Source organism: Sitophilus oryzae, unplaced genomic scaffold (genome assembly GCF_002938485.1).
Source record: "Sitophilus oryzae breed Bouriz unplaced genomic scaffold, Soryzae_2.0 scaffold_1818_pilon_pilon, whole genome shotgun sequence".
NCBI lineage: Eukaryota > Metazoa > Arthropoda > Insecta > Coleoptera > Curculionidae > Sitophilus > Sitophilus oryzae.
This window is the reverse complement of record NW_022146522.1, coordinates 140,628-153,734: the sequence shown is the minus strand read 5'-3', so window position 1 is coordinate 153,734 and position 13,107 is coordinate 140,628. Positions and strand designations below refer to the sequence as shown.

The 13,107-nt window shown below is 33.3% G+C and overlaps 1 protein-coding gene across 2 annotated transcripts in view; it reads left to right on the top strand.

Moving 5' to 3' along the window:
- LOC115883140 (sprouty-related, EVH1 domain-containing protein 1) overlaps nt 1-13,107 on the top strand; it is a 70,957-nt gene that overhangs the window by 42,745 nt on the left and 15,105 nt on the right. For both annotated transcript variants that reach the window (XM_030901452.1, XM_030901451.1), the window contains exons 2-3: nt 5,346-5,538; nt 8,148-8,316. In XM_030901452.1, coding sequence (XP_030757312.1) covers nt 5,346-5,538; nt 8,148-8,316 — 362 coding nt within the window. The remainder of the gene's footprint in view (nt 1-5,345; nt 5,539-8,147; nt 8,317-13,107) is intronic.

Genomic DNA, 13,107 nt, shown 5'->3' with positions numbered 1-13,107 from the left:
ATCTTCTGTATGTTTTTAGATATTTAGATCATTCATTAAGCCAGTAAGCGAGGATAAAAATAGGGTATTACCTCCGAATTCTTGACACCCGTACCGATTCACGTGAAATTTTAACAGTGAATAGAGATATATGTAAGAAACAAAAGTTACATAGTAGCGATGTGTGTTTTCACCCTGGGGGTGAATGCCACCCCTTCTCGGGGGTGAAAAATAAATCGCCCATTTTAATTACAAAAATCAATAAAGGGATGAATTCTAACCAACAAAAAATGTTCTATAATATTTTTTCAGAAAATGAATATTTTCCGAGTTATTTAGGATTGAAAATGTTGATTTTTCATCTAAAAATTGCATAATTTTCTGAAATTTTTCATAAATAACTCGAAAATCTTGCGTTTTATCGCAAAACTCATATAAAGCAAAAAGAAAGTTTTTGGAATAACGAATCGATTTTTTGTTGTTTACCGTAGGTGTAGTAATAGGCGAGTTATCACTCTGTAAAATTGATTCTTTATTTTTCGAAAACTAAATTGCAACCTTTTACCGTAAAATAATGGCGAAAGAACACATTTCGAAGAAAATGAATATGACCGTTTTTAAAGTGCTTTGAAAAGACCTTTTAAATATCTTTTTTTAAAGGTCTTTTCAAGTTCGTAGCTCAAAAACTCGCGGAGTTATGAAAAAAATAAAATGGTCAACAAATAAAATAATGGGGTGACCATTTAATTTTATCATAACTCGGCAATTTTTTGAGCTGCGAACTTTTTTAAGAAAGCATTTAAAAGGTCTTTTCAAGCACTTTAAAAACGGTCATATCCATTTTCTTCGAAAAATGTGTTCTTTCAACATCATTTTACGGTCAAATGTTGCAATTTAGTTTTCGAAAAATAAAAAATCACGTTTACAGAATGATAACTCGGCTATTATAAAGGTGCCATTACACGGCGCGCGAATCGCCGAGCCAGGACGCGCCAATGCGTATTTTCGCTCTTGCGATCTCACGGCCGACCGAGAGACAGAGACAAAAAATACATTATATAACTTTTTAACATAGACTATCGGTTTAAATTGGGTTTAAAAATTCGTAAAATCAAATAATTTATTCCGTAACTTTATTTTCAGTGCAGTTTATTCAGATAACAAAATGGGAAAGCAAAATCATCTGGTTAAATTAAATTAAATAAGATAATAATATTTTTTTAACTAGGGTTATTTATGTTCAAAAGTTAAATAATATTTTTTTGCCATATTTATGAAAATATAATTTTAGAGTATATCATATTTTCACAAAGCCCATAACAAGGCAAATAATATAAGAAAAATAATATACTGGGTGTCTCACTTAAAAAATAGAAGTCAGATTTCGAAAATGAGAACCAACAGCGAAACTAGTTAACATCACTGGATTCTACGTAAAAAACTAAACGAGACGAGTTTTCACCTTTTCGATAAGTTATAAGATAACCGATATACGATGGAATCGAAAAATGCAACATTTTAAAATTCGTCCTGTATTTTAGGAACTAAAAAGACTAGAACAACTCTTCTTCTTTTTTAATTCTTGAATTAATTAATTTTTTAATTCGTTCATGGTGCAATTGATACTCAACTTTTGATGTACTCTCAGGCAGCCGTCCTGTATTTCATTTCTATTTTTATGTGCATTATTTCTGGGGTTCCAAGTTATTTGTTCTTTTTCATATAGGGGTAAAAACTCAGATATACATGGTCTCGTTCGACCAAGAGATGTTGTCTCGAAATATGTAAAATATCAATTATTCTTCGAATCTCCGTTTTTCGATAGATATGGTAGGTTACATAATCAAATGTATCACATACCTACTGTGTTCAAAGTAAACAATTGTTATTTGTTTGCAGTTACTCTGGCAGAGACGGTTCTTTCTCATAATTCTATTTTGTGTTGTCATAATTTTTGTATACATAAAACCAAAACAGTTTTATCTTCTGTATTTTTTTCGGATTTTTAGATCATTTAATCAAAACGCCTACAAATTCTCTACTACATTGAAACCTTATCCGATAATAGCCAGTTAAGATTTGTAATAAATATGTTTGTGCTTGAAACCATTCCGTTTTTCAATGCCGTCCTTTCTTTGCATCACTTTTGTTTTTAAGCACGCACACGTCACGAAGATGTGACAAATTAAGACATCAAGTTCTGGATAATTTATCATTAGGAAAGTATTCGCCGTTATCACTCCCCTCTACCCCCCTTAAACATCTATCTTTCTTTTGTGTAAATCCATTTGGTAACCGGTGACCTTTCCTTTTTGCCATTGGCCTTTGGAAAAAATGTGCAGGGTTTTTTTTTCGGACGAGACAATATCCTTTATTTGACGATAGCTCGACGTTCAACATGGGCGATTATGTTTGTCTGGTGCTTTTTTTGGGGGGAGAGTAATAAAAGTACGGAGATCCAGTGTTTTGTTTATATTACTTCCGGTTACGTCGGTATTTATAACGTACGGATATTGTATGGTCAGAACAAAAAATATAAGTAAGTTGATCGTGCATTTGCGTTTTGATTTGAAACTTGCTACATTGATTCGCGTTGTTAGTTTGTTCTTTGATGATTTTCAAGTACACAAAATATTCATGTATTTTAAATTTCGGTATATTTTGTTCTAATGGACCTATTTTGGTGATTCCTGTGAAGCGATGTGTAGCCAAATTATTTGACTTTTCAGCTCTTAATACAGGGTGGTTCGAACTGTAGTCCGGAAACTTCGGCAGCATATTCTTCTGATAAAAATAAGTAAAAAAGTTTGTATAAATGTATGTCCTAAAATGCCTTCTAGTACCAATGTCTTATCATTACATAGAGTAATTAATAATTAATTATTGACTTGATTTAGAAATAAATTAATTTGTAAATTTTTCAAAATAATAGTTAAGTAGTAAATATTTTTATATGGAATTGGTTAAAAATATTTTAATATTTAATAATTAAATGGGATTAATATCATTTATTATCTGCACGTTACTACCTACGATATAAATCTCTACTATCCAGTCTCGAAATAGAACGATATTTATGTATATAATTTTAATAATAATTTAATTTTTTAGAATTATTTTTAACAGGCATACCTAAAAATAGTATGTTGTTTTGTAGTTGTTTTAATTTGATGCAATATTTATGACAAAAATATTAATACCTACTACTATTACTAAAAAAATCTATGTAAAGTACTTAACTCACCATTCCATTATCATGATCTACAGGTATTATGTTTTAAGTGGTTATAATATAGAACATGATAGGACAATAGAGACAGTTCTTTAGTATATTCATTTATGTATTATATATTACACTTATATGACAAAAAATAAATGATATATGAATATCTCGAGAAACTTACTGATTTGCAATTTCTGCAATCTTAAAAATGTTTGGGTACAGAAATGCCAAGTGGATAAGCTTTTAATAAAACTTATGATCTCTTGAGGAACTCTCCCTTAACTCAGTACACATTTAATAGATTAGGTTCTTCGGCCTGTTCCACTGCGACCTTTTCAAATCTATTGTGGTCCTCTTCTGATTCTTAGGTTACCATTCTCCAGTCCTGTTCCTTTCAAAAAATCTAGCAACTTGGACTGAACCGATGGACTGAACTCTCGATATAGCTCTTTGTTAATGGCCTATCATTACTTAGTAGTAGTAGAATATCCTGTTAGTAGACCCACTACAGCTGTGACTGTCTTTCTGTCTTTGCTTATCAGGTCCCGGTGAATTGGTGAATGTCCTGGTGAATTTCTCCACTTTCCATTCTAGAGGTTTGTTGGTCATTCTTGTGACTGTCTTTGCAGCGCCGCAAAAGGGTTCTGGGTCTATAAATGGCATGGATGAGCCCTGTTTGGTCATTTCATCTGCCTTCTCGTTAACCTTGTAACCGTGTCCTGGTATTCAAGTTAACGTAGCATTGCTACACTCAACGAATGTTTTTTGAGCTGGCACACAATCCTACACTAGTTTAGAATTCACCTCCGTGGAACCGAGTGCTTGCTTGGCTGTCTGTGAAGATGACCACTGAACGGTGTGTTCTTTGCTGCCTTATTATTTCTTTTTGTGGAATTTAACAGCCTTATCGTTCCCACTTGCATTGTCTTTGTCCACCACACCACCGAACCGTATATCCCATATGTATAACCATAGAATAATTTTGGAAATTATACGTTTTCGATAGACGATTATTTCAATGTCATTATTTCAACCAATTTTTTCCACACATCCTTCTGCACATGCCTAGGAAGATGGCAGCTTTCTGAGTTGCTTTCGCTATGTGAGTATTCCACCTTTAAAATCATATGACAAATGTCAACCTTTATAATTACACCAACATACTTTATTTCTTTGGCATATGAAATCTCTGGTATCTCCCGGTGGTTTTAGGCCTTTTGGTGCCATCTTTTTTGTAAAGTTGACAATTTGTGTTTTCTGAGGAAGGCATTTATTTAATAACTCAAGAAGCTCCTTGCAAAGTTATCCTGCGTACTCACAAAATAGGTGTTCTATTGTTTTCGCCTCATTTTGACAGACGTTTATCGTCTCTGCTTCAGTCATTTTTTTTCGGATGGTATCTAAGTGTACATGTTCAGTACTGGTCCAGTAAATGTGGTCTTTTCTGTCGGATTGTATACCTTTTGGGGAGTAGTTTTAGAGGGAAAAAATTTAACACCGTGCTCTAAATTGTAACGTGCAAATGGCCGAAAAATCAGTTTTCGCAAATATCTACAATTTTCAAAATTTGCTTGAAATTAAAAATGAAGCTTAGGTAATTACCTAGAATAATGGTCCTTATCATTTTTTACGTAGAATTAGTATATAGTTTTCGACATCAATTCGACCCTCAATTTTCTCTCCAAGTCTTAACGCACCGAAGATAGATTTCATAAGCCTATCATTGATTGATAGGACAAAGCGCTTTTTTCGGGACTTTACCGAAAAAAAAGTCTCAGGACCTTTTTGTAGATTACATATTTTGACAGATATTTGCAAAAAACTGAATTTTGGGCCATTTGGGACCATTTTTTGCACGGTGTTACAATTTTTTCCTCTAAAACAACTCCCGTAAAGGTACACAATCCGCCTAAAAAGTCATGATAGACGAATTAAATCGAGACTTGGGTCTTTTCGTGTCCTTATTTACTGGACTAACTAAAAGAGAACTAAGAAAATCTGTGAGATGAAAAAAAGCTATTTTGCTATTTTATATTATTGCTATAACTTTATAGAGTAATTTAGTAAATCAGATACTTCAGTGTAATAAATACTCTTTGTAGTAACTAAAAGTACTTAAGACGATTTTTGTTTGTTGTTTCAGTGGAAACTACTTGGTGCGCGTGCGCGCTCAGGTGATGTCCCGAGACGACTCGTCCGGCGGATGGGTACCGTTGGGCGGCGGCGGACTGAGCGACGTTTCGGTGCGGCGGAGACCCCGGCCTCAGGGAGCGGGGCCGCCCGACAAACCGAAACACGACTATCTTATATGTGGCAAAAGGATCAGCGACAACTCGGTAAGTACTAACTGGCAGTACAGTTTAGTAGATAATACATATTTTCGAATCACAGCTTATATAGTACTAGCTGATGATTAACTTCGCTTTTTCGTACACATGCAAGTAGCCAAAGCACCAGTCTTAATAGGTTTTCAAACGAAACTTCAATGGAGCTCAGAACCCGGCTTGTTACATTATGAGACTGTCTAGAGATAGTATTCTATGGTCGGTTTATCGCTTCTATCTCCTTTTTGATTGTTCTTTGAATCCCGTGGTAATGTCTGGACACTGCCATCTTAAAGATGATCCCTAGTTATCTTTAATACTTAAAGTTCTCTTAAATACGTTTAACAACCTTTTTCTTTTCTTTTATTTTTCTCTGAAAATATTCATTAAACCGTCAGAGAGAGTTTTATTGTCCTCATTGTTGTAAATATCATAGAGCTTCTTTTTTTCATTCTTTCATTAATTGTACTTAGTCCAAAAACGATTCATCATAAGAGATTGGTGCTTTAGGCTATTAAACGCACCCTCAAAATCAACAAATATCAGGAATAACGGTGAACGCCATTCCAATGATTATTCATCGGCTATACGGAGTGTATGTGATCTACACATGGTTGTTGAAGCCTAAATCTTGCTGATTTTGGACGAAAATGCGGTTCTATATGTTTCGCTAACCTTTCAAGGCCCGAGTCTGGTGTTGGGGCTGCCAACTGTAGTATCCAGACCTACGTCAGAATAAATCCGGCAGAAAGACGTGATATCTCCCCACATCTGATATTTGAGCTATACCACCGGCGCGCGGTGTGAAGGTGAGGTTGACAATTGGTCAAGAGAGGCTCTGTGTTCGCATCATGACCCAACGCACCCCGTGTTGTCATCTGGAATTAGATTTATTCTACCGCTTCGCCTGATCACTTCGATCACTGCTCATAGGAATATTAGACCCACATATTCTCTCGTTGATGATTGGTTAGCGTCGAGGAGCGTGTTCTCAGAACTACGTTGTCTCGCTGGCGACACTGGTTAACACTTCAAAGAACCAATGAGAGCTCTACTAAATTTAAAATTGACAGCTGTGTGGATTTTCTGCACATCTCATTGGTTGGTTGACGTGTCATCTCATTGTTTGGTTGGCTGGCGACAGTACGAAGTTCTGAGAACGGGGTCTAATTCGTTGGATCAGAGACAGGATGATTTACAAAATTGAATGTAGTTTAGTTTAAAGCATTGTCGATATAGGTCGTAGAATTTTGTCATTCAGATACGTAACGGATAACCTTGTATAGTCCTGTTGTGCGGCCTGAATCAAAAAAGTTTGTTATGCGGCCTGGATCAAAAAAACAATCTGTTGTTTGGATATATACCGAATGATTGAAAAAAACGGCGTCAGCGATGGCTATGAAATGAAGATCGCTGTCATTGTATATGTAAATTTATATGGAAAATGTCATCGATCGTCATTTTATAGCCATCGCTGACGTCGGTTTTTTTCGAGCATACAGTATTACAAAATCACTATGACGACATATCACTATGTGACGTACATAAAAAATTATTTCAATTTATTTTTCGCTTGCATTATCGAGCTATCCCATCACTAGTTTATTTTGTGCAAAAGCAAGACCAAAACTAGCGTTCGATATGCAATACTAAGACCCTATTTATGATGATCAAATGCAAGAACCAAGACCAAGAGTTTCTTGGTTTTGCTCTTGCATTTTCTCATCACTTAACAAAACCGTTTCGTTTTTGAGATTTACGCTTTTCGTTCCAGAGATGTTAAATATTTCGGAAAGCAGAAAAAAATATTTCTTTTGTAGATTTTCTGAAATAACTTAAGATCTGTTACAGATGTTTAAAAATGGCGTGCGGCTGTCAATACTACGTAAAATGAACTATCAGTAAGAATATTTTAGTTGCAATCTTAGACATATCGGTTTTTGACAAAATCGACAGGGGGGTGCCGAGGATTTTTTTCAAAAATTTTTGAAAAATCGTTTTTGCCTATTTCGTAATATGTTGTAGTCCTGAAAATGCACTTTACAAAACCGTTTCGTTTTTGAGATTTACGCTTTTTGTTCCAGAGATATTCGTTGTTAAATATTTCGGAAAACAGAAAAAAATATTTCTTTTGTAGATTTTCTCAAATAACTCAAGATCTGTTACAGATATTGAAAAACGGTGTGCGGCTGTCAATTCTACGTTAAATGAACTATCAGTAAGAATATTTTAGTTGCTATCTGAGACATTTTGGTTTTTGACAAAATCGACAGGGGATGCCAAGGAACTTTTTCAAAAAATTTTGAAAAATAGTTTTTGCTTATTTCGTAATTCGCTTTACAAAACCGTTTCGTTTTTGAGATTTACGCTTTTTGTTTCAGAGATATTCGTGGGTAAATATTTCGGAAAGCAGAAAAAAATATTTCTTTTCTTTTTTTTATTTTGTGCAAAAGCAAGACCAAGACTAGCGGTCGATATGCAATACTACGATAAGACCCTATTTATAATGATCAAATGCAAGACCCAAGACCAAGAGTTTCTTGGTTTTGGTCTTGCGTTTGCCCATCACTAAATGGTAGTTATTTTTCTTCTATTTAAACCCAACATATCTTGGATTTCAGGTAGTACTGAGTTGTACGATCAAAAAGGACTTCGAATACAACAAAGTGATGCCGACGTTTCACCATTGGCGGACCGGTTCCAAAAGGTTCGGCTTGACGTTTCAAGCGGCGGCCGACGCTAGGGCCTTCGACAAGGGCGTTAGGACGGCCGTGGAGGACCTGTTGGACGGTAAGTTGAGACAAGTGATGTACCCCAGTCTCCCCTAGGCTATTTTCATTTTATCGCATTGCTTTGTATTCATTTCTTTTCTCGAAGAAATAAGTGAACTTAGAGGAGTTCTGAACTAAATGTCGATAGAATAGCCACATTTACGTGTTTTAATGTTGCTACATTTTACAGAAATATCGGTTTTAATATAGATTTATAATACAGACAGGGTGGCCTAATATTCCGTGGACGTATTTTTTGAATCAAAATAAGTTTATTGGACACAATTTACTTCTATACAAAAGTGCTTTGTTTAACCATTAGAGGGCGTCAAATTAAAAAGTCAAAAAAATAAATACATTTTTTAAAATCTCTCCAAAAAATCCTATATGGGTATTTCGCCACTGCAAGAAAATCTACAAAATAAAATAGTTATTTTTTGTAGACACTGCTGCGTTAGTCCAAACGGAAACTGCTTGTCAGCAGTTAGGTTACAGATATACAAATTTGCCTAACGAACAAACAAATGCTTAACGTTTCGGAAAGTTTATCTCTTTCCGTCGTCGGAAGCAAAAAAATACAAAGAATAAAGAAAAAAACTATTTAAAATATTTAAATTAGCTTAACTATTCGAGAACACTTTATTTTTTTAAAACAGATACGTCTACAAAAACCGTTGACGTTCTGTTAAAATGACATTATATCAAGTTAAACTTCGAAATGAACAATTACTACCTGATAACAATTTTATTACTTAATAAGGTAAAACCAAAGAGCCCCAAACTTTCTGTATGATTATTTTTAATTTTTACGTGTGTTATGTTTATTTATGTTATGTTCTTTAAAATCAAAGAAGCGATTGCCATTCATTACTAACATCTACAGATGCATGAGCAATACATTTATTTTTATTAGGTTATATTAAAAAAGCCTCTTTTATTTTTTTAGAAGCTATCGCTTCTTTCATTATAATTTTGGCATTTTAAAATTTATTCTGTGCCTTGTGTCCCATGAATGCTGACAAATCTTAGATTTGTGAAAATCTCCCTTTCTTAAATAATCTTTATGTTCTTTAATTCGAACATCTAAGGGCAAGAACGGTAAACTAATAGGATTGCTCATCCTCATAAGACGTATTCCGCGCTTCATCTGACAGTTGTGACATCATTGTAGTCCTTGTCATGATAGTGTGTATTATTAGTTGCCTATGGTAAACTTATAAAAATAACAGCTGAGAAATTTTGAGTTAATTATTTTGTCAATTTTAAATGTGAAAAAGATGTTTGGTTTGGTTGAGTGTATAATATGTCACAAAGCGAGGAGTTTTCGCATGCACCTGGCGGACACTTTTGGCTGAATGAGCAGTCCTATTAGGTTAACTGTTCTTGATCTAAGGGTATAGGTAGTAATACCCATATAGGATTTTTTGGAGAGATGAATCCGCCACATAGGTATAGACATTTTTTATTTTTTTAAATATTTTAAGAACCGATGATATTCCCATTTGAATAAGATTTGGGTGCCTATGTTTTGCTAAGCACTTTAACATTTAACTTTCACAAAAACAAGAAAGAGTACGGTAGGGGTGAAAACTACCCCCACCCTCCATAAAGTTTAATAGAAATATTTTTCAACTCCACCAACGACTGATTTTTTTTCGCAAAACGGTTCTTATGTTTATTTCATTTTTTGTCTCTCGTAAAAAACGCCACTGTGCATACATTTGGAGAAAAAAAAATGGTTTTCCGAAGCTAACTTACAAAAAATATTTCCTAACACATCATGCTATTGTATGTTGGTGAAAATATGGAATGCCATGTTAGTGTCACAAATAATCTTGGACAATAAGCTTCATAAATTTTAAATGAATTAATGTTTGGGTTTATTTTTAATTGATGCGCTCTGACGGACAAACGAAGCACTTATGTATACTGGTAATTTGTGCACAATTAACTTTTTTTGGTTCAAAAAATACGCAGTAGTTCTATGTCCACGGGATATTTGGACACCCTGTATAGTTATACTGACGCCACGAAAAATGGACACTTTAAAATTTTCACTAAAGACGATGATAATGTGGGAAATAATATAAGTTATATAAGTTATAACTAACTTATGTCATATTCCTTACTCTGTTAGGCCATTCTACAGGGAATATAAAAGGTAATTTAAGTTGAGAAAATATATTCTAATTTACCATTATAAATAATGTTGTTATGTTCCTACAGTTGGGACTACAAGCTTATGATATCTATGTATATGTTTAGGCACCTCTTTGTTCACTTTTTTCATCATTTTGCCACATAAATACATATATTTTATTATTTTTATTATTAAGAAAACAAGTAACAGTTACAAATATCAACCAAACCAAACACATTCGTTCATGTTCTTCATTTCTTGGCTCATATGGGATGAAACCTGTCATTTTTGAATTATCACTGTTATAAATAACTAGACAAATTAGCTATTTAAATGTCACTGGAATATATTTAATCCTATAATTCGAGATAATATTTACTTTAAACGTCATATAGGTACATTTTTTGCTGTTTTTATTGTTTTATTAAGTACCAGACGCATTTGAAATCATATTAACCTTTCCATCGCTTCTTTCATATTTGTTTTGAAAAAAAAAAACATATTTTTGGTTTTACCCTAAGAAAGGGCTACACTTGCAGATAGGTTGTAGTCAATTGGTCCTAATTATATATCACCAGTAAATTATCTTATTTGCTCTATCTGCCTTTTTTCATTGCTTTCCTACTACGGGATTTCTACACGGTAAGTAAACAAGACTAATTACCTACATAGTAATCTTTTCCATAACTTTTCCATTATTTTTTTATTCAGTTTCCCTAGTTAGTCTTTAAAATGAATATTTTCATATCAAACACATGACAGTATTCAATGTAGAGTTCTTTAAAGATATAACACATGACAATGACAGTTATCTGTCATTCGCAAGTAAACTTAGTTACTTAAGTGAATTTAAATTTTAACCAGAAAAATATACAGGGTGAGTTTCCTACGATGTTCTTTATGGGTATCTCGGAAACTACTGGAGATAGTGAGTCGGTTAAATTGGAAAAGAATTGCAGTTTTGTGGGGTCATAAATATGCGCCTTTCAGATTTTTTTAAAAGTTCACGGCTTACTATGTAGATATTTCGAAAAAAACAAATTGCGGTTATTTTAAAAATTGTCCATAATTCCATTATAATCTATTTTAGACAAAAAGTTTTCAGAGAAAAATTGTAGATAATCACATTAATGAGATTGTGTCCTCCGTTTTTTTTTCTAAAGCCTGTCATTTTTGACATATGACACATACATATGTTTTTTAAATGGAAACCATAGTTGGTTATGACTTGATAAAAAGCGTCATTTTTTAAGCTTTTCAGCGACATAAGCTGTAACATGTTTTTTTTTCGAAAAATAACTGAGGTATAGGCAATTCTTATCATTTTTAAACAATTTCACTTAGTTAGCCATGGAAACAAGTTCAATCGTCGTTGCTCTCAGTAATGTGAAACTGTCCAAACTTTGTAAATTAAAATAAACAAAAATTGTAAATATGAATTTTTCAAATGAAGAAAAGCGTGTAGGATTATTAGTTCAACTTTTCTTGGCCATACATTTACGAGGATATGTTGACCGGTGTACGTTACTTACGATTTTTAGAAAAGTTAAATTTAGATACTCGCGCATCAATAAAGTGGTTCCAACATGACTTTCATTATGACACTCCCCCTCACAATGAAAAAAATGTTAAAAATTATTTATATCATAGTTATGCAAACTCAGGAATAGGAAGAGGTGGACCAATTGCATGGGCCTCCTCGATCACCTGACCTATCCCTTTTAGATTTTTTTATGTTGTATGATTAACAACAACGTTTACAAAAGAACTTATGAATTAAGAGAGGCACTCGAAGAGGCGGTACGGGAGAAGTTTATTAAAGTCGACCGGCCGTTCTGTGGGAAAAGCTTCTAATTCAGTTTTAAAAAGATGCATTTTATGTACTCAAAATAATGGCGGTTTTTTTGAACATTTGCTAAAATAACTTAAAGTGTATGTAGTGATATTAGTTCTATTAAGTTGTGTATTGCAAATTGTAAAGAACCATTTAATAAAATATTCTGTCTTTTTATAAATTATAAATCATAACAGAATAAGAATACCATACCAAGTGAAATTAGTCAAGAAAGATAAGAATTGGCTATAACTGGTAATTTTTCGAAAAAAAAAAACATATTATAGATCGCTGAAAAGTTAAAAAAATGGCGCTTTTTATGAAGTCATGGCCAACTATGGTTTCCATTTAAAAAAACATATGTTTGTGTCATATGTCAAAAATGATAGGCTTTAGAAAAAATCGGAAACACAAACTTATTAGGGATGTGATTATCTACAATTTTATCTGAAAAGTTTTTGTCTAAAATAGATTATAATGGAATTATGGACAATTTTTAAAATAGCTGCAATTTGTTTTTTTTTCGAAATATCTAGTAAGCCGCGAACTTTTTCAAAAATTTGAAAGGCGCATATTTATGAAATAATGAAAAAAAAATCACAACCCCACAAAACTGCAATTCTTTCCCCATTTAACCGACTTTCTATCTCCAGTAGTTTTCGAGATACCCATAGAGAACATCGTAGGAAACTCACCCAGTAGTAACATGGTTAAGAAATGGTATATTAGTTATTTATTAGATGAATTTACTGGGATGTTAAGAACACACGATATGATAAACAATAACCTTTATGACAGGTTCACTTCTTCAAAAAAGTCTTGGTTTTTACCACTAG